General features: G+C 42.2%; 1 protein-coding gene across 1 annotated transcript in view; it reads right to left on the reverse strand.

Annotated features, from left to right (window-relative positions):
- LOC309550539 (uncharacterized protein) overlaps positions 1–23,135 on the reverse strand; it is a gene marked incomplete at both ends in the record, with an annotated part of 1,004,737 nt that overhangs the window by 893,313 nt on the left and 88,289 nt on the right. The window contains one exon of the mRNA XM_082250895.1: positions 18,518–18,671. Coding sequence (XP_082107021.1) covers positions 18,518–18,671 — 154 coding nt within the window. The remainder of the gene's footprint in view (positions 1–18,517; positions 18,672–23,135) is intronic.

Genomic DNA, 23,135 nt, shown 5'->3' on the forward strand with positions numbered 1-23,135 from the left:
TTTTTTTCTACTTAACATTTTCACACAGTTTAAAAGCAGTTTAGCTCAAAATCATATAACACATCTTTCCCACACATTTTTTATTTTTTTCCTGCCATATTTTGTGATTTTGAAAAAATTAGTCCACCTTTTAGCTGGACTGTTTTTAAGTCCAGTCCTGACATTAGTTGATCTTAATGAATCTCACAGCTGGCGTTATTTTCCGCCCGCCATTCTTTGAATACCAATTTCAGACTTAAAAATTTGCCGGTTCGCAAAATCCCACCGAAACGCCAATTCTCCGTACTATGAATCAGGCCCTATATATTTATATATTCAATATTTATGTATTTGATGTATTTATTATTGTCACTTCTAACTTATGTGTTTATTAATTCTTGCCTTTCTATTAATTTTATGGGATTGATCAAGCGCCGATTTTATTTACCGGTACTTTTTACATTTGCTTTTATGTATGTGGTGACACTACTAAGAATTGTCTGCTAATCTCTGCTCCCCTTTTACACTCTATATTTATTATTTGCTCTCACTCACTACATCTGGTTTATGGTCAGCACGTAGGCTCCTTTTACCTTTAGCATTGTATTAGGGGGTAGATCAGCATTGTATTAGGGGGAGGGGGCCGGGGGGGGGGGGTCAGCAGTGTATTAGGGGGATAGATAGTGGGGAGGGGGGGTTCTGCAGTGTATTAGATAGCGGGGAGGGGGTTCTGTAGTGTATTAGATAGCGGGCAGGGGGGGGGGGGTCTGCAGTGTATTAGATAGCGGGCAGGGGGGGTCAGCAGTGTATTAGATAGTGTGGAGGGGGGGACAGCTGGGCTGTTCCTAGAGCCTGTGGCCTCCCAGCTGAGCTGTCCTAATTCTGTATGAGTGGTAGGGAGCCAGAGAGCGCTAAATGTCCGTTGGTTAGGGGCGCAAACTACTTGCCTTGGGTGCTGACAACCCATGCTACGCCACTGGGGCTGGTATAATAATGCAATGGGGCTGGTATGAAATTATTTCCAGGGCTGGTTTTTATTCCCAGTCCGGCCCTGCCTGGAGGAGGACTTTCTATACTCAGTGTCTCCCGGGTTTCCTAGGTGAAGATGCAGATATTCACTTGGCAATGGCAACTATGCCTCTGGGGCGCTGTACACATTGTGTGTGTTCCCGGTTGAAGGTTTAGGGGATGCTCACTTCTGGGTTGAGAGGAAGAGGGAAGCCAAACACTGAGATGTCCATGGCCTCCATTGCTCCCTACTAATACAGCTGGCATTTTCTAGAAATCTAACATCCACATTTATTCTTTATTTCTTTTACTTTTAAGCAAAATGTTTTATTTGAGATGCAATCCCTCATTTAACACTTCTCCCTCCTAAACTATTACACCTTCTATATTATTATTATTTTGTACATGTGATCTCTTCAGGATCATCTGGATCAGGGCTCAAAATTTCAAGTCCTGAGCTACTAGCCAGGCCTTAAGGGTTATGTGACACCAGTTGCCCCACCCAAATTCCACCCTGCCCCGCCGCTAAACACACCCTCATAAATTATCTCATGAAATTACACTGTTAAATGTTTTATGCAGAATAAGTTTACAAAAAAAATATTAAAAACAACTTTATCAGTGCTCATCAGTGCAGCCTCATCAGTGCCCATAAATTCAGCCTATCAGTGCTCAACAGTGCCCATAAATGCAGCCTATCAGTGCCCATCAGTGTAGCATTATCAGTGCCACCTCATTAGTGCTCATCAGTGCAGCCTCATCAGTGCCCATCAATGCAGCCTCATAAGTGCCCATAAATGCAGCCTATCAGTGCAGCCTCACCAATGCCCATCAATGCAGCCTCATCAGTGCCCATCAATGCAGCCTCACCAATGCCTTTAGTGCAGCCTCACCAGTGCCCATCAGCACAGTCTCGTCAATACCCACCAATGCAACTTCACCATTGCCCATCAATGCAGCCTTACCAGTACCCATCAATGCCCACCAATGCAGCCTCACCAGTGCCCCTTAATGCCCATCAATGCAGCCTCAGCAGTGCCCATAAATGCAGCCTATCAGTATCCAGCAGCACAGGAAGAAGAGAGCCAGCCAGATCATCACACAGATTGGGGATCGCCCGCTATGACAGCTTTGATTTTAATTGCCTGACGCCCGCAGTCAAACACAGTCCCGCCTCCTGGATCGGCTTCTATGATAGACGTCAAACGTCCCGACATTGGACCAGTGTGTTGTCTATAAAAGGAGCTGGTCCAGGAGGCAAGACTGTGTGTGACTGCGGGCGCCGGATTATTCAAATCAAAGCTGTCACAGCGGCCAATCCCCACTCTGTGTGATGATCCGGCTGCCTCTCCTCTCTTCCCCTGGCCGATCGTTGGGAGAACAGCTCCCATTCAACCCCGCCTACCAGAAGGGATCGCCCAACCTCCCAAGGCAGACCAACACTCGCCCTAAAGCTTTTTCTACTCGCCACATGCGAGCAGGCGAGTGGAAATTTTGAGGGCTGATCAGGATGATACTAAATCTCCATCCTTCTCCCTGTATTCTTCTTTGCAATAAGTTTAGGATTAGGCGAGCAGCGGAAACCATAGAGGACAAGAGGACAATTGTCAAACAAAAGGGGATTTAACATTTTATTTTGCCTTGATTTATTGATTCCAAGGAGGATTTATATATATTTTTAATCATCTCCTATGTTTATTATAAGCTTTATAGCTGAACACCAGGCAAATACAAAAATAATGCAGCTATGTGTTCATTAAACAGGAACTATCACCAGAAGTTTGAAATGCTTGTTAAATTCCACAGGGGACCCAGTGAACATCACACTTATTCCAGTTCAAATCTTTGCCAATCTGTGTCAAAGCTCCACCCCAGGCTGAGGCCCAAATTATGGGTGTATATTTGGAGGAGGTACAGTTAGCACTGAAGTCACCACCCCTCTTTAGTCTGCAGTCCTGTGCCTCCACTGCCACCTCCTCTGGGAATGCACACAGGAGATACAGCACAACCTTCACCCTTCTGGTCTTGACATTGCCAGGAGCAAACTCTGCAGCTCTGCCTGCATCGCAGTCCTAAAGAAACGTTACGCACTCTCAACTGGTCTGTTTCCACATAGATTGCTGAGGACCGGTGATCATGGCTGGAGTGTTTGCTCCCAAGGCATCTATCCATAGAAGAAATTAGCTGACAACCCGCTGCATTCCAAGTTCCAATTTCTTTATTAGACTACATTAAAAGTGTGCTGCTTTTATTGTAGCCTAATAAAAAATTTGGAACCTGGAACATACTGGACCGTCCGCTAATTTCTTCTACGTATCGCAGTCCTCTGCCTCCTCTGCTATACTTCTCTAATAGCTTTTTTTTGTGAACAAACTTCTGTATACTAATGAGAAAGATTGAGGTGAGTCCCACTCTCCCACCTGCCACTGCCATCTATGCAAGAGAAAAGAGTGTGGGGCAGCAGGACACAGTTGACCAGGCAGGGATCATTTGATTACCCATCTAGACCAGGCAGGGCTCATTTGATTACCCATCTACTATCTTTTTTACATATTAAGGGGTTTCCTACATCTCTCCATCTCTCCCCACTTCCAATGCATTTTCATTGCCCGCACATCTTATATAGATCAAAGACTTTTTGAACTCAAGCCAACTTCTCCAACTTCCAAAGAATTTTAAATAGGTATCATTTTGTAAGTGTATAATTCGTCCATTAATCTGGTACTATCTACCTCTCTATTATATACATTTATATACACTGCTCAAAAAAAATCAAAGGAACACTTTGAAAACACATCAGATTTTAATGGGGAAAAATATCATGCTGGATATCGATACTGATATGGACTGGGTAATATGTTAGGATCTATATTGATATGAACTGGGTAATGTGTTAGGATCTATACTGTTATGGACTGGGTAATGTGTTAGGATCTGTACTGGTATGGACTTGGTAATGTGTTAGGAAGGAAAGGATGCCACATCATTCGATGGAAATGAAAATTATCAACCTACAGAGGGCTGAATTTAAAGACACCCCCAAAACTCAAAGTGAAAAAATGGTGCAACAGGCTAGTCCATTTTGCTGAAATTTCATTGCAGCAATTTAAAATGATCCTCAGTAGTTTGTATGGCCCCCTTGTGCTTGTATGCATGGCTGGGAACGTCGGGGCATGCTCCTAATGAGACCACGGATGGTGTCCTGGGGTATTTCCTTCCAGATCTGGACCAGGGCATCATTGAGCTCCTGAACAGACGGAGGTGCAACCTTGTGGTGTCAGATGGACGGACAAAATAATGTCCTAGAGGTGTTCTATTGGATTTAGTTCAGGCGAGCGTGGGGGCCATTCAATTATATAAATTCCTTCATCCTCCAGGAACTGGCTGCATACTATCGCCACATGAGGCCGGGCATTATCGTGCACCAGGAGGAACCCAGGACCCACTGCACCAGTGTAGGGTCTGACAATGGGTCCAATGATTTCATCCCGATTCCTAATGGCAGTCAGGGTGCCATTGTCTAGCCTGTAGAGGTCTGTGTGTCCCTCCATGGATATGCCTCCCCAGACCATCACTGACACACTACCAAACCATTCGGGCTGAACGATGTTACAGGCCGCATAATGTTCTCAATTGGTTCTCCAGATCCTTTCATGTCTGTCACATGTGCTTAGGGTGAACCTGCTCTCATCTGAGAAAAGCACAGGGCGCCAGTGGCGGAACTGCCAATTCTGGTGTTCAATGGCAAATGCCAATTGATCGCCATGGTGCCGGGCAGTAGGCACACTAGAGGATGTCAGGCCCACAGGTCACCCTCAAGAAGTCTGTTTCTGATTGTTTGGTCAGAGACATTCACACCAGTGGCCTGCTGGAGGTAATTTTCTAGGGCTCTGGCAGTGCTCATCCTGTTCCTCCTTGCACAAAGGAGCAGATACCGGTCGTGCTGATGGGTTAAGGACTTTCTATGGCCCTGTCCAGCTCTCCAAGAGTAACTGCCTGTCTCCTGGAATCTCCTCCATTCTCTTGACTCTGTGCTGGGAGACACAGCAAACCTTCTGGCAATGGCACATATTGATGTGCCATCCTGGAGGAGTTGGACTGCCTGTTAAACCTCTATAGGGTCCAGGTATCCCCTCATGCTACCAGTAGTGACACTGACCCCAGCCAAATGCAAAACTAGTGAATAACAGTCAGAAAAAATGAGTAGGGAATAAAATTCCAGTGACCTCCCTGTAAAACCATTCCTGTTTTGGGGGTTGCCTCATTGGTGCCCATCTAGTTCACCTGCTGATAATTTCATCAACACCAAAGCAGCTGAAACTGATTAACGACCCCCTCTGCTACTTAACTGACCAGATAAATCTTCCCAGGAGTTTAATTGACTTGATGCTGTACTCTGATTAAAAAGTGTTCCTTACATTTTTTTGAGCAGTGTATATAAAGTGCCAGTGCATCAAATATATGAATAGTCCATCAGTGCAAACAAAGTGGCAGTGTTGATGATTCTTTCCTGTGAAAATCCAAGGTTCAACTCTGTGCTCCCCTCCTGAATTCCCCACTCACCAACAGTATGATTCAAAAAGGCATTCCATAAGTCCTTTGGCAGATGGATGAATATGGCTCCTTCCTTCTCCTTTGATTACAGGGCTCTTGGTGAGTGGCCGAAAAAACACTAATCTGTGTCCCGGCAGACAAGCTTACATAGCAGGAATCCACAGTCGAGAGGTCTTCGATAATATGTCCCAAAATTGGGTGTACCATGCTCAACAACAATGCTGTTGCATATTGAGTGTGTGGGGAGCACGGAGTGGCATCTTGGATTTTCACAAGAAAGAATCATCAACACCGGCACTTTGCACTGATGGACTATTTATATATTTGATGCACTGGCATGTTTTATATATATATATATATATATATATATATATATATATATATATATATATATATATATAATTTATCAAATGTGATTAAAGAGGAGTTGCAGTCTGCTCACATAATTTGTAATAAAAACATCTTTGCCATTCTGAAGCTTCCCTCCAACCACTTTGCATAGTATATTATATATACTGTGATTCTGTACTTGCCAAATATGCTGCAGAAATCTCCCTCCACTGAGTCTGGCTGCAGCCATTTTAACTGTGGGCAGCTGAAGCTGCTGCCTGTTTACTTCCTGGATTTAAAAAGACACACAGAGGCACACAGACACATATATACAGACAGACACACTCCCACCCCGGCTTGCCTTCACATTTCCCCTCTCTCAATGAATACTCATGGATCTCTGCAATCTCCTTTTATCTCCGCCCTCATCCAGCCCCCCCCCCCAACTCTGCAACTCTCATTGGCTCTCCTATGACTCCCCCCTCCTCCCTTGCTGTCAAACTCTTAGGAGAGTTGGAGAGAGAGGGCCATGCATGATGTCATTAACCTAGGCTAATTACCAGACAAGAAAGAGGAAGTGGGCTGTATAAGGCATTTACTGGCAGATAAAAAATGTTTTACTATCCAAAGTTAATATACCAAGACCAGAAGATTTAATAGATGGAAAGATGAAAAAATGACTGAAGGTCCGCTTTAAGTAAGTGGAAGCAGCGCGAAGTTTAATTTTTTGTTGAAGCTTTTTATTATATATGGGTTTTTTTTCAATCAAAACAACTTTATTGTGTACTGAGACAAAACAGAAAATATACAACAATAAATGGCTGCAATGTGATCAACATAGAATAATCCAGTCCGTGAAACATGACACTCAATGCCACCAAACAATATTTATTATATATGTTTAACTAAATTCAGATTGTGGTGTCTGCGAAAACTATATAGTTTCTATTGTTTTTTTTTTTTTTTTTTTTTGCTTATTCTACGAATGTTGTCTGGGTTTTTGATTGTGATGTATTGTTGTTGTTACTCCCTAAATGAATAAAAATAATTAAAACACTAAAGAGAATAGAGTGTGGAGTAAAACAGCTCTCATATATGTATCTCAATTGTGTATTTAACTGTTTGCCTGGAGTTCAGCTTATGGGAGTTATTTACTAAAACTGGAGAGTGCAAAACCTGGTGCATCTCTTCATAGAAACCAATCAGCTTCCAGGTTTTACTGTCAAAGCTTAATTGAACAAGCTGAAGTTAGAAGCTGATTGGCTCAGAGCACAGCTGCACCAGATTTTGAGTGTTCCAGTAAATCTCCCCCTTAATGTCACTTTATTTATTCCGATTTTTCTTCCTCCTTATGTCCCAGGATTGTGTAATATTCCGCCATGTCCCTCCATTTCTGTCGCTGGATCTCCTGGATGATCTGCGGTTGATACTCCTCCAAATTCTCCCGGATCTGGAAAATATTTACATAGAGGATAATGTACTCCATGCTGTATCTACAACATTCACTACAGAAATTTGACAATTTTTCTTTTTAAGGGTAGGAAACAATTTTGATGAAAGTTGATTAAAAACCACCAAACTGCTACAGGCTTGTCTAGTGTCCAACATTCTGTCAAATTCAGACAATTGCGACCATTTTAACCCTTTTGTTGCCAGAGTTGTTTTTGCATTTCTTTTGTATACATTTTAAAAAACATAAGGACAAAAAAAAAAAAAAAACCCCTATATAGGTGGGACTTTGTAGGCGACCAAACATCCAATTGTATTAAAAAGTTGTAGAATATTTTAATCATATAAAAATAGAGATTTCCTGACTCTAAATCCATAGGTAATTGGGCAATAAACAATACAGGTTGTGCACAGTATATACAATAAAATATATCACGTCTTACAGTGGATGATCATCAGGATATGTACAGTGCCTTGCGAAAGTATTCGGCCCCCTTGAACTTTGCGACCTTTTGACACATTTCAGGCTTCAAACATAAAGATATAAAATTGTCATTTTTTGTGAAGAATCAACAAGTGAATCATGAAGTGGAACGAAATTTATTGGATATTTCAAACTTTTTTAACAAATAAAAAACTGAAAAATTGGGCGTGCAAAATTATTCGGCCCCCTTAAGTTAATACTTTGTAGCGCCACCTTTTGCTGTGATTACAGCTGTAAGTCGCTTGGGGTATGTCTCTATCAGTTTTGCACATCGAGAGACTGAAATATTTGCCCATTCCTCCTTGCAAAACAGCTCGAGCTCAGTGAGGTTGGATGGAGAGCGTTTGTGAACAGCAGTTTTCAGTTCTTTCCACAGATTCTCGATTGGATTCAGGTCTGGACTTTGACTTGGCCATTCTAACACCTGGATATGTTTATTTGTGAACCATTCCATTGTAGATTTTGCTTTATGTTTTGGATCATGGTCTTGTTGGAAGACAAATCTCCGTCCCAGTCTCAGGTCTTTTGCAGACTCCATCAGGTTTTCTTCCAGAATGGTCCTGTATTTGGCTCCATCCATCTTCCCATCAATTTTAACCATCTTCCCTGTCCCTGCTGAAGAAAAGCAGGCCCAAACCATGATGCTGCCACCACCATGTTTGACAGTGGGGATGGTGTGTTCAGGGTGATGAGCTGTGTTGCTTTTACACCAAACATAACGTTTTGCATTGTTGCCAAAATTTTGATTTTGGTTTCATCTGACCAGAGCACCTTCTTCCACATGTTTGGTGTCTCCCAGGTGGCTTGTGACAAACTTTAAACGACACTTTTTATGGATATCTTTAAGAAATGGCTTTCTTCTTGCCACTCTTCCATAAAGGCCAAATTTGTGCAGTATACGACTGATTGTTGTCCTATGGACAGAGTCTCCCACCTCAGCTGTAGATCTCTGCAGTTCATCCAGAGTGATCATGGGCCTCTTGGCTGCGTCTCTGATCAGTCTTCTCCTTGTATGAGCTGAAAGTTTAGAGGGACGGCCAGGTCTTCGTAGATTTGCAGTGGTCTGATACTCCTTCCATTTCAATATTATCGCTTGCACAGTGCTCCTTGGGATGTTTAAAGCTTGGGAAATCTTTTTGTATCCAAATCCGGCTTTAAACTTCTCCACAACAGTATCTCGGACCTGCCTGGTGTGTTCCTTGTTCTTCATGATGCTCTCTGCGCTTTAAATGGATCTCTGAGACTATCACAGTGCAGGTGCATTTATATGGAGACTTGATTACACACAGGTGGATTCTATTTATCATCATTAGTCATTTAGGTCAACATTGGATCATTCAGAGATCCTCACTGAACTTCTGGAGAGAGTTTGCTGCACTGAAAGTAAAGGGGCTGAATAATTTTGCACGCCCAATTTTTCAGTTTTTTACTTGTTAACAAAGTTTGAAATATCCAATAAATTTCGTTCCACTTCATGATTGTGTCCCACTTGTTTTTGATTCTTAACAAAAAATTACAGTTTTATATCTTTATGTTTGAAGCCTGAAATGTGGCAAAAGGTCACAAAGTTCAAGGGGGCCGAATACTTTCGCAAGGCACTGTAGAACATCAATAGAACAATTCCTCCAAAAAAAAAACATAATTTTTACAGTCCTACATGCAGGTACTTACCTCCTCTTGCCAACGTTCCTATAATTCCCTCTATATATTGGGCGTTTGATATTTAATTTAAGATCGCTTTCAATTTTGTTTTCATCTATTTTGACATACATCAGACATTATGACTGCCCCTTTAAACCTCCATCACACAGTGGGCTGCTGTCTCTTTTATTATCAGGGGCATAACTACAGGGGTTGCAATTTCAAACGGGCCCAACTTCTAGGATCGCAAAGGTCACACTTGCAACCGGGCCCTGGCATTCCACCACCGTGGGGAGGCCCCAAGATGGCAGGAAGGGGGCCCATTGCAGACCGTAATAAAGGGCCCCGAAACGAGAGTAAAGGGCCCCAGGATCAGTGGGAAGAGCCCCAGGCTTGAAGGGAAGGGCCAGGGGCCGGGGGGGGGACCCTTCATGGGTTCTTGCACCGGGGCCCTGAAGGTTCTAGTTACGCCTCTGTTTATTATTATTATTATTATTATTATTATTATTATTATTATTGATATGGTCTCAAAATATATCTGGGAATGAAGCTTTGACACACTACATATATCATGTCTTATTTTATATAGGCCTACCTGTGGGACACAAGGATTTTTTGGCTCACTATTCAGTGAGGACCTCCGTGAGACTTTGATCGGTTTTTGGCGGCAATGGCATCCCCACTCTGACACGTGTGGTGCAACAGAGACATCATCATCCGGCCCCTTCGTGTACTTTCCTTTTTCCAACTGATTTTAACTTACACAGCTTTTTTTTTTTTTTTTATCCCCAGGAACTTTTGTACTGATATGTAGTGATGTCGCGAACATAAAATTTAATGTTCGCGAACGGCGAACGCGAACATCGGCAAATGTTCACGAACTGGCGAACATTGCGAACCTCCATAGACTTCAATAGGCAGGTGAATTTTAAAACCCACAGGGACTCTTTCTGGCCACAATAGTGATGGAAAAGTTGTTTCAAGGGGACTAACGCCTGGACTGTGGCATGTCGGAGGGGGATCCATGGCAAAACTCACATGGAAAATTACGTAGTTGACGCAGAGTCGGGTTTTATTCCATAAAGGGCATAAATCACCTAACATTCCTAAATTGTTTGGAATAACGTGCTTTAAAACATCCAGTGTGTGTATACGATCAGGTATGATGTTGTATCGATCAGGTAGTGTAAGGGTTACGCCCGCTTCACAGTGACAGACCAAACTCCCCGTTTAACCCACCGCAAACATCCGCAAACAGACCAGAACCGACCAAAATGGGACAGGAACTGGGCTTTAAGGGTTAGGGTTAGGGTTAGGTTTAGTGTTAGGGGCTAGGGTTAGGGTTATGGTGAGATACTTAGGGTTAGAGTTAGTAACCCTACCCCTATGCCTCTAACCCTAACCCTCTAACCCTAAGCACTAAAAATAACCCTAACCCTAGCCCTAACCCTAATTCTAATTTTTTGTCTGGTTCTGGACATGCTACAGAGCTGAAACTTCACAGGTACACTTTTTAGACCCCCCCAGACACCAAATCACACAAAAAAAGTTCTTAAAAATTGTCATTTTTGATAGAGAGCCAATTATTGGAAAAATTAAAATAAATAAATAAATAAAAAAATCTTTGGATTTAGTGTCTGGGGGGTCTAAAAAGTGTACCTGTGAAGTTTCAGCTCTGTAGCATGTCCAGAACCAGAAAAAAATTACGAGTTAGGGCTAGGATTAGGGCTAGGGTTAGGTTTAGGGTTAGGGTTATTTTTATGGCTAGGCTTAGAGGGTTAAGGTTAGAGGGTTAGGGTTATGGTTAGGGTTAGGTTTAGTGTTAGGGGATAGGGTTAGGGTTACGGTGAGATACTTAGGGTTAGAGTTAGTAACCCTAACCCTCTAACCCTAAGCACTAAAAATAACCCTAACCTTAGCCCTGACCCTAACCCTAGCCCTAACCCTAATTCTAATTTTTTTCTGGTTCTGGACATGCTACAGAGCTGAAACTTCACAGGTACACTTTTTAGACCCCCCAGACACCAAATCACACACAAAAAAAGTTCTTAAAAGTTGTCATTTTTGATAGAGAGCCAATTATTGGAAAAATTAAAAAAAAAAAAAAATAAATAAAAAAATTCTTTGGATTTAGTGTCTGGGGGGTCTAAAAAGTGTACCAGAAAAAAAAATTATGAATTAGGGTTAGGGCTAGGGGGTTAAGTTTAAGGTTAGAGAGTTAGGGTTAGGATTAGGGTTAGGGCTAGGGTTAGGTTTAGGATTAGGGTTATTTTTATGGCTAGGCTTAGAGGGTTAGGGTTAAGGTTAGAGAGTTAGGGTTATGGTTAGAGGGTTAGGGTTAGGTTTAGTGTTAGGGGCTAGGGTTAGAGTTACGGTGAGATACTTAGGGTTAGAGTTAGTAACCCTACCCCTTTAACCCTAACCCTCTAACCCTAAGCACTAAAAATAACCCTAACCTTAGCCCTGACCCTAACCCTAACCCTAGCCCTAACCCTAATTCTAATTTTTTTTCTGGTTCTGGACATGCTACAGAGCTGAAACTTCACAGGTACACTTTTTAGACCCCCCAAACAATAAATCCAAAGATTTTTTTTTTTGAATTTTTCCAATAATTGGCTCTCTATCAAAAATGACAATTTTTAAGAACTTTTCTTTTTTGTGTGTGATTTAGTGTCTGGGAGGTCTAAAAAGTGTACCTGTGAAGTTTCAGCTCTGTAGCATGTCCAGAACCAGGAAAAAAGATCATTTTTCAGTAGAGCAGGGATGGTGGGAACCCCTTTTACACCTATATAATCTTTTTTTTCTGGTTCTGGACATGCTACAGAGCTGAAACTTCACAGGTACACTTTTTAGACCCCCCAGACAATAAATCCAAATATTTTTATTTATTTATTTTTTTTATTTTTCCAATAATTGGCTCTCTATCAAAAATGACAATTTTAAAGAACTTTTATGTGTGATTTAGTGTCTGGGGGTCTAAAAAGTGTACCTGTGAAGTTTCAGCTCTGTAGCATGCCCAGAACCAGGAAAAAAAGATAATTTTTCAGTAGAGCAGGGATGGTGGGACCCTCCTTTTACACCTATATGATCTTTTTTTTCTGGTTCTGGGCATGCTACAGAGCTGAAACTTCACAGGTACACTTTTTAGACCCCCCCCCCCCCCCGACACTAATCCCAAAAAAGTCATGCCTGCCTCCAAAAATGCCTGATAAATATATAGAAAAAAAATACTCAAATACCAGCCCTAAAAAGGGCTTTTGGGGACAATATATATATATATATATATATATATATATATATATATATATATATATATATATATATATATATATATATATATATATATATCCAAAAAAAAACTCAAATGCCAACCCTAAGAAGGGCTTTTTGGGGTGCTGTCCTTACAGCAGGAGTGTACCAAGAACACTGAATAACAAGACCGGGAACACTGACTAACAACTGTCCCTAGATATTAACAGCAGCAGCACTCTCCCTGCTCTCACTACACACACTGCTTCAGAATGATCTAAGATGGATGCTGCCCTTGCTTATTTATAGGAGGTGGGAGGGTGTGGGAGGGAGGTATGCTGATTGGCCTGGAATGTGTCTGCTGACTGTGATGTTCAGGGTCAAAGTTTGCCTCAATGATGATGTATAGGAGGCGGACCGAACATTGCATATGTTCGCCCACCGAGGCGAACGCGAACATGCAAAGTTCGCCGGGAACTGTTCGCCGGCGAACAGTTCGGGACATCTCTACTGATATGTACCTAACTACTCTATAATGATGTTTTTGTGGATATACATACGTAAATATAAGTGTTATATGATTGAGATGTGTTTTTTTATCAGCATGATGTAGGAATTCATACAACTCCATATTTCACACCCCCGAGGAACGGTTTTCACCTGAAACACATCTGCTTTTTTGGAGGAATTGTTCTATTGATGTTCTACATATCCTGATGATCATCCACTGCAAGCTGTGATATATTTTATTGTATATACTGTGCACAATCTGTATTGTTTATTGCTAATTATCTATGGACTTGATTATGTCAATCTTATAAAAGTTGAAATTTCATGACTCAAACTACAATCTTGTAATACAATTGGATGTTTGGTCGCCTACATAGTCCAAAATATGTAGGGGTTTTTGTCCTTTTGTGCTTTATTGGGACGATGGCCACCTACATCCTGGATTCCCAATGGCGGGGTATCCTCCTAATAAACATTTTGAAAAAAAAAATAATTTTAGGCCTGAAGATTAGTTAAAACCTCCTAAAATAAACACTTGATCCTTCACGGGAGAACCTGGAGAATAAGATATCGGTAGTTGCTGCAGCTGTGACTTCCATACGCATGCGCGGAAGTGATGTCATCGCAGCTTAGCCAGTCAAACAGCCGAAGCCTGCGAACCTGGAAGGAAGACCGGGTGAAGATGGAAGCCCTGGTCAGCAGTGACAGCGCACCACTGGAGGGCTTCACTCTAAGGTAAGTCTTTCATAATCTATACTATTACTTAGTAGGGGACATTTTTTGTGATTTTTTTTTTTTTTTGACAGTTTACTTCCACTTTAAGGGTCTATTTATAAAACTTTGCATAGCTATTCATCCAATGAATCTCTGTGTACATTCATTCTGTGCAAATTGACCAAAAAAGAATGTTCTTTAATAAATGTCCAATGGTTACATTTATTTGCTAATTCCCTTTAGCGTTCTATTACAGGTGGGAGACCACGCTGGACTGAATTACTCGGTTGAGGGTCTGTGAGTGGGTGATGGTGGGGGGGGGCGTGTTGGGAGAGTTCACTCTCGCTGAATCCGGCCCAACTTAGCAGAAAGGTGGCGGTGAGCCCTTTTGAGGGCCTTTGGCTGCTACCTCTGGGTACGGCCTCCAGATCATTTTCACATATACTCATGAGGATAGGTAAAAGGAGCGCCCGGTATCCAATTGGAAGTAAAATAAAGGTGAATATATAGCCGTTTTATTGAAAGTGGCAAAGCATGATAAAACCAACATGTTTCCGGGGAACAGAGACTCCCCCTTCTTCAGGGCTGCTGCTGTATGCTATGATGAGTCGGGGATGTACCTAGACTGGTGTGTCTGTGACACTGAAATCTAGAAAGTTGCGTAATCCAGCAGTGGCTGCCATTGCCACAGACACACCAGTCTAGGTACATTCCCACTCATCATAGTATACAGCAGCTGCCCTGAAGAAGGGAGAGTCTCTGTTCCCCCAAAACACGTTGGTTTTATCATGCATGTAAAAAAAAAAAAACGCCTATATATTCACCTCTATTTTACTTCCAATTGGATACTGGGTGCTCCTTTTACCTACCCTAACCTTGAACATTCTATAGAATTGTTACATTGTATGTTATGTTACAAAGATATGAGGTATAAGTATTTCCTATGCTTCTCGGGTCCATCCAGTGGCCATAATGCAATATTTTGCTACAGCCCACAATAATAAAAAAATAAAAGTCAGAAGAGAAAATCGCTTAAAGATCATTTGTTTGTTTTTTTCCAATTCACAAATAAGGGATTTGCATTCAAATTTGCTGGACAAATGGCTTTGTGATTTTTTTTTTTGTTTAATAAATAGACACCTTTATGTTTACATTCTGAAGTGGTGTCCCTAAAGAAAACCTTTATATGTTATAGACTTTTTACATTTTTATATATTCTTTTTTTTTTTTTTACACTTTAATAAATGTCTAAAAAAGTTTTGTAACAGTTATTGGAGATTGGTCAATTAATTCTTGTGAAATTTACATCTAATGGTTTTTTCCTTTCCATTTTAGTTTTCTTTTTAATTTGGTTGATCATTAACCATAAGAAATAGTTTATATTGCTGTGGGAGAGTGTGAACCAATAGTTCTGAGGGGACTTCTGCCGGCATTTGAGCCCATCCCAACAATTTAACCACTTAAGCCCCGGAAGATTTTACCCCCTTCCTGACCAGGCCCTATTTTGCGATTTGGCACTGCGTGACTTTAACGGACAATTGCGCAGTCGTCCAATGCTGTACCCAAATAAAATTGACGTTCTTTTTTTCCCACAAACAGAGCTTTCTTTTGGTGGTATTTGATCACCTCTGCGATTTTTACTTTTTTTGCGCTATAAGCAAAAAAAGAGTGACAATTTTGAAAAAATAACAATATATATGAAATTCCCCCCAAAAAATGTAAAAATCAAAATTTTTTAACATTTTAGGCCAATTTGTTTTCTGCTACATATGTTTGGTAAAAAAAAAAAATCGCAATAAGCGTATTTTGATTGGTTTGTGCAAAAGTTATTGCATTTACTAATAATAAATAAACCAGCCGCGCTTGGTCACACCCAAGATACAACAATAAATTAATTCACAAAGGCTGCCAGTACATAAAAATAGAAGTCAAAAAATATAAGTAAAAAGTACAGCGCCACCATATAAACACAATTGCTGAGGAATTCTATGTGATAGAAAGCCCAACAAATGTAGGTAATATAGGTCCAAGGTTGAAAGTTGAAGTCCAACACCAGAGAATGAGTCAATGAAGCTGGAAAAAATATTCACTGCGTGCACCAAAAGGAAGAGGATGTCTGCTTACCAGAACCTCATGACCCCCAGTTAGGGTGGGTCAAATGGGCTTGTAATGAAGATATCCAATGGGGTCCTCTGGGATAGATGGAACCAATCCAATGGGATCCCCCCGGAAGCAGGCAAACCTCCAATGTTCAAATAAAGCAGTGCAGTGGTGACAGCCTTGGCATACTATATACCTCAAAACAAACGGGAAAACTCCAATGGCATAGTAACCAAATCTTTAATAAGTAAGAAAATAAACATTGGCAACTCACAAGTCCATCCAAATCAATGCACATGGAAAAGTAGGGAGCCCGAATCAGCGTGTCAGCGTGCGGGCGTGCCTGACGTTTTGTCCTACTCAGGACATTCTCAAAGGCAGAGCCCGCACATGCCATACACGCTATTTAAATGGTGTTGATCGCAAATGGTCACCCAGGGTCCCGAAAGTCCGGAGCGGCAGGAAGCTCGTCATGGCCGGAAGGATCGTCATCGGTGGAGATGCGTCACTTCCAGTTCATAGCCAGACCGGAAGGACGCCTGCGTTCCACCGCTCGTCATTCCGGAGGCCACAGAAGAACTCACTCCGCTCACTATGGTAACCAATTAGAGCTTGCGCTTCAATCGGATATACCTCCTCACCGGCACAAGAGCTCAGCCAGAATGGATAAAAGAACACCAGACGACCCCGAAGCGGCGAAATACGCATCAACCACCCCATACTCTAGATAAACAGAAACATGCATAATGACATGAAAATGGAATACAATGGTAAAAAAAAAAACCATAATACAATCAAAACACACTATGGGGAAACGGAAAAAAAACCCACAGTGCGAAATATAAACAATGTATTATATAATAGACCCTCAGTGAAGAATGTTACCATAATAATACACATATATATTCATAAAAATATGTATTGATAAAAGGGGGGTAAAAATAAAATCATAATAATGACAATAAAAAATACCCCATTATCAATCATGAATTCATAAATATTAAAAACATGATAAAATACTCAAATGAACCCTATTTAAAGGTCAAGATAAAATTAGTAAAACATGTTAAAAACATGAACTGTAAAAAAACAGGTAGCAAAGCTAAGTGAATGAGAGAGTAGAACTGCCAGGCAATGGTCAATCACTCAAACTGGGATCTATTGTTATTAATAAAGCAGTTGACATCCCAGTCAATGTTCAAACCATACGGTGTATAGCTTTTCAGGTCGTAAATCCAGCGTGTCTCTTTCCTAGAAATTTCAGGCCTTACATTACTACCCCTCCAGTGGACTGTGTATCTATCTATGCCAATAATTGAAGTTCCTGTGGCTTTTTTCCTATGACATTCCAAATAATGTCGGGAGACGCTATGCTTCGGGAACCCGCTGATTCAGGCTCCCTACTTTTCCATGTGCATTGATTTGGATGGACTTGTGAGTTGCCAATGTTTATTTTCTTACTTATTAAAGATTTGTTTTGAGGTATATAGTATGCCAAGGCTGTCACCACTGCACTGCTTTATTTGAACATTGGACGTTGCCTGCTTCCGGGGGGATCCCATTGTATTGGTTCCAACTATCCCAGAGGACCCCATTGGATATCTCCATTACAAGCCCATTTGACCCACCCTAACCGGGGGTCATGAAGTTCTGGTAAGCAGACATCCTCTTCCTTTTGGTGCACGTGGTGAATATTTTTTCCAGCTTCATTGACTCATTCTCCGGTGTTGGACTTCAACTTTCAACCTTGGACCTATATTACCTGCATTTGTTGGACTTTCTATCACATAGAATTCCTCAGCAATTGTGTTTATATGGTGGCACTGTACTTTTTACTTATATTTATTGCATTTACTAACTAAGGGAAAGATTTCTGTAATTTTTTGGTGTTTTTTTTAACGAGTAATGGCGGCGATCTGCGATTTTTCCTACATAGCATGTAGCAGGAGGCTTTGTTTACATAAGCCGCCTGAGTTTCTCCCTCTCCACGGGGAGATCGCGAGTGACCGGCGGACATCGGGTCCCCCAGTCACACGCGCTGACTTGTTAGGGAACGAGCGAGGGCGGGAGCGCGCCTCCGGCGGCACGCGCTCGCCCCCTAGAGGCTCACAGGCTAGCGACGTAGTCCTACGTCACTTTGCCTGTACGGGGCTGACCGCCGCAGTAAATAGTCATGCGGCCGTCGGCAAGTGGTTAAAACTTCATGGAAACTTTTTTAATTGGACTTGACAAAGGGGGTCCACCCCGGAAACACATTGTCCTTTCTCTTTTTTAAATGTATTGTAATTCTGATGTGCATTGCACTCTGGGTTTGCTCTTTTGTGTTTTTGTTTTGTGATTGACAGTTTTTTTAAATACCCTGATACCATGGTAACATCCAATACTGAACGAGGATCTTTGGCTGTGTCAGGTAATAGTTGCTCTGACTTTTTAAGCATTACTATCATATACTTTTTTTGGCATGCAATGGATCACAGTGCCACTCTCTAATACTATTACCTTGTTATGGATGGATGCCTTAATGTCATCACTTCTGATTTTCACTCCGCTGGCTTGTGATATGACATCATACAGTCCACTCCACTCGCTGCTGACTTCATGGCCCTCTGAATTGGCAGTGCGGAACTTTACTTTTCCTGACTCTGATTGAGAACTGAAGAACAATAGAGGAAGGCATGTAAATAAAGGTACACACAGAAATGGTATATAACATTAATAATAAATTAATATAAATACATTTATGTAACACAATAGAAATGTTTTAATATTGTCTCATCATCATTCTAGAATGAACTTCCTAAAGTAAAGCAGTCAGGCAATAGACGTTCAACTATCCGCATATTCACAACATGCAATAAATAGGCTTCAAAACAACTCTTAACTGGCCTCTGTAGCTGCAGGAACCATGGAACAATTCATCCCTAAAGATCAGAGCAGAAGCAATGAAGTGGTTCAAGTCTTTCTTGCTGCAGCTTAGATCTGCTTCTCCCTATCAGCAGTGACTCAGCAGCTCAGCTCAACATGATCCCTTTCCACAGCAGTGACTCAGGATTTTAGCTCCCCCTGCTCCTCCGCTCAGGAGTAAATCAGCAGCCCATCTCAACCTGAATCTCCTTCTCTGCAGAGACTCAGCAGCTCAACTCCCCATGCTTCCTCCTCCCAGAAGCTTCACTCCACCTGTTCTCCCCTCCTAGCAGTGGCTTAACAGCTCAGCTCACCCTGTTTCCTCTCCCAGAAGTGACTTAGCAACTCAGTTCATTCTGCTCACCCCTTCCAACCAGTGACACAACATCTGAGCTCCTCATGCTCTCCTCCTTCCAGCAGTGACTCACAAACTCACATCACCATTCTCCCCCTCATAGCAGGGTTTCAGCAGGTCAGCTTACCCTACTTTCTTTCCTATCAATGTCTCACAGTTGCATATCAACTAACCATGTTCTCACCTTACAGATGTGCCTCAACAGTTCAGCTTACCTTGCTCCCCATGCGAACTCAATTGCCCCTTTTCTCATTCTCTGCAGAGACTCCATGTACTTCTCTCTCCAAAATGTGACTAAGCAGCTCGGCTCAACTCAACTCAACCATATTCCTGTTTCTAGCAGTAACTCAGCATCTCATCTCCCATGGTCCCTGCTTTGACTTTGAAGCTTGACTTCCACTACTCCCACCACCCTAGGCTTTATGTACACTGGCCTACATTTAACATGCCGTGATTTTTGCCACATTTTGCATCTTCCTGCTGCTGGCGCTCCTATCCTAAACGCGATTCTTGCAGTTGAAGCTCACCTAAACATGGCAGCTCCTAAACTCTGCTAAAAGCCTATGCGTACATTGCTCCTTCTCCCCGGCAGTGACCAAGCAGCTCAGCTCATTGTGAACCTTCCTCTCAGCAGTGGCTCAGTAGCGTAGTTCCTCCTGCATCCCCCTCACAGCAATGAGCAGCTCAGTTCCATCTGTTCTTTATTCTAGCAGTGACTTTGCAGCTCAGCTCCTCAACAAAGCAATCACACAAAAGCTCAGCCCCCTCTTAACACTGACTCTACCTATTCTTCCCCTCACAACAGTGATTCAGCTGCTCAGCTCCACCCTACTCCCCATCCCAGTGGTGACACAGCATCTCAGCTCTCCTTGACCCCTCCCAGAAGTGAATTAACAGCTCAGTACTCAATGCTTCATGTCCCAGCAGGGACAGCTCAGCTCCTCCTGCACACCCATAAGAGCAGAGATTCAGAATCTCAGGTCTCCTTGCTCCCCCTTCTTGCAGTGACTCAGTAGCTCATCTCCACCAGCCCCCCTTCAAGCAGTGAGCATCGACCCCCTGCTTCTTCTAATAGCAACTCAACAGCTTAGCTTCCCCTTCCCAGCAGGAGCCCAGATCACAAACAGGAGATAAAGAGATACAAAGTGTTGTTTATAAACATTGATCAGACGGGAGATTGAAAGATACAAAGTATAATTTTATAACCATTGATCAGACCAAGGAAAGAGAGATACAAAGTAACATTGTTTATAAACATTGATCAGACAGGAGATACAAGAGTAGCATTCAAGTGTTTGCAAACACAATAAAGGTGCTCCAGAACACTCCCATGAGAATATATGAATAGCAATAAATGTGAGGCTCGACAGACACCTATAAATGTAAATGACAGTCTTAGTCTCACAAATTCACACTGAACCACAATGTCCAAAGAAAGAGCCACAATTTATTAATGGCACAATAACAGAGTCTTACATGGTGCAGTGCTTTAATACCAGAGTAGGTGACTGGAAGCTGGTTGAGGCAGGTGTACTGTGCGGATTCCAGGTGAGCACAGAGCCCAGAGTGACAGATGGCTGCCAACTATGGCAGAGAGGCTCAGGGAAAATTGCAATTTGAGAAAGGGGCCTGCCCTGAAACATGTCATCCTGGTTACCAGCTCTGGTGTGTCTCAACAAACACCTGCCCCAACCAACTTCCATTCACCTGCTCTGGTATTCTAGCGCTGCACCATGTAAGACTCTCTTGTTGTGTCATTAATAAATTGTGGCTCTTTCTTTGGACATCAAGGTTCCGTGTGGATTTGTGAGCATTTATAGGTGCCTGTCAAGCCTCACATTCATTGCTATTCATACATTCTCATAGGAGTGTTCTGGGTCGCCTTTATTGTGTTTGCAATCACATGTCTTACCACCCTAGTTTTCACTTCTGAGGCTGCCTGTAATTACCCATGCACCTGACTCTGCCCCTGCATCTGGTTGCGGATATACAATTGTGCTGCAGTTTAGCACCTAGCCTCCCATTCAGCTACAGTGAATCCAGAAAGTTGTCACAGCGCTTCACTTTTTCCACATTTTGTTATGTTACAGCCTTATTCCAAAATAGATTAAGTTCATTATTTTCCTCAAAATTCTACACACAGAGAAGTTTGTTTAAAATCTTTGCAAATTTATTAAAAATTAAAAAAAAAATCCCATGTACATGAGTATCACAGCCTTTTCTCAATACTTTGTTGAAGCACCTTTCTGACCAATTACAGCCTCAAATCTTTTTGAGTATGATGCTACAAGCTTGGCACTCCTATTTTTGGGCAGTTTCTCCCATTCTTCTTTGCAGGACCTCTCAAGCTTCATCAGGTTGGATGGGGAGCATCGGTGCGCAGCCATTTTCAGATCTCTCCAGAGATGTTCAATCAGGTTAAAGTCTGGGCTCAGGCTAGGACACTCAAGGACATTCACAGAGTTGTCCCATCGCCACTTCTTTGTTGTCTTGGCTGTGTGCTTTTGGAAGATGAGCCTTCGCCCCAGTCTGAGGTCCAGAGCGCTCTAAATCTGGTTTTCTTCAAGTGTGTCTCTGTAAATTGCTACGTTCATGTCTCTCTCTATCCTGACTAGTCTCCAAGTTCCTGCCGCTGAAAAACATTACCACAGCATGATGCTGCCACCACCATGCTTAACTGAAGGTATGGTATTGGCCAGGTTAGGAGTGGTGCCTGGTTTCCTCCAGACATGACACTTCCCATTCAGGCTAAAGAGTTCCATCTTTGTTTCATCAGACCAGAGAACTTTTTTTCTCATGATCTGAGAGTCCTTCAGGTGCCTTTTGGCAAACAACAGGTGGGCTGTCATGTGCCTTTTACTGAGAAGTGGCTTCCGTCTGGCCACTCTACCTTACAGGCCTGATTGGTGGAGTGCTGCAGGGATAGTTGTTCTTCTGGAAGGTTCTCCTCTCTCCACAGAGAAACGCTGGAGCTCTGTTAGAGTGCCCATCGGGTTCTTAGTCACCTCCCTGACTAAGGCCTTTCTCCCCCGATCACTCAGTTTGGCCGGGCGGCCCACTCTAGGAAGAGTCCTGGTGGTTCCAAACTTCCTCCATTTATTAATGATGGAGGCCACTGTGCTGAATGGGACCTTCAATGAGGCAGAAATTTTTCTGTATACTTCCCCAGATCTGTGCCTCCATACAATCCTGTCTCGGAGGTCTACAGACAATTCCTTGGACTTCATGGCTGGATTTGTGCTCTGACATGCATTGATAACTGTGGGACCTTATGGTGGGACAGGTGTGGGCCTTTCCAAATCAGGTCCAATCAATTGAATGTATCACAGGTGGACACCAATCAAGTTGTAGAAACATCTCAAGGATGATTAGTGGAAGCAGGATGCACCTGAGCTCAATTTTTAGTGCCTTTGAAAGGCTGTGAATACTTATGTACATGTGATTTTTTTATTTTTAATAAATTTGCAATGATTTCAAACAAACTTCTTTCCAGTTGTCATTAGGGGGTATTGTTTGTATAATTTTGAGGAAAATATGGCTGTAACATAACAAAATGTCCTTTGGCTTATGTAATACCCTTGCAGTCTTCCAACATCTTGTCAATGAAATCTTGAGACCCTTCTATGTGTGTGGTTGTGTATCTTGACCACATTCTTCTCTATTCTTTCTTCCTCATTGAACATCGTTGGCATATGGTATTACGGCAGATGGTATTACAATACCTGCAGGAAAATGGGCTATACGCCAAGGCAAAAAAGTGCCATGAGCAACAAAAAGTGCCATTTCTCAGGTACATTGCCTCCAAAGAGAGCCTTCTATCAGATCATGACAAAGTGCCAGCCATTGCAAATATACATC

Source organism: Pelophylax lessonae (genome assembly GCF_965119305.1).
Source record: "Pelophylax lessonae genome assembly, chromosome: 1".
Lineage (NCBI taxonomy): Eukaryota > Metazoa > Chordata > Amphibia > Anura > Ranidae > Pelophylax > Pelophylax lessonae.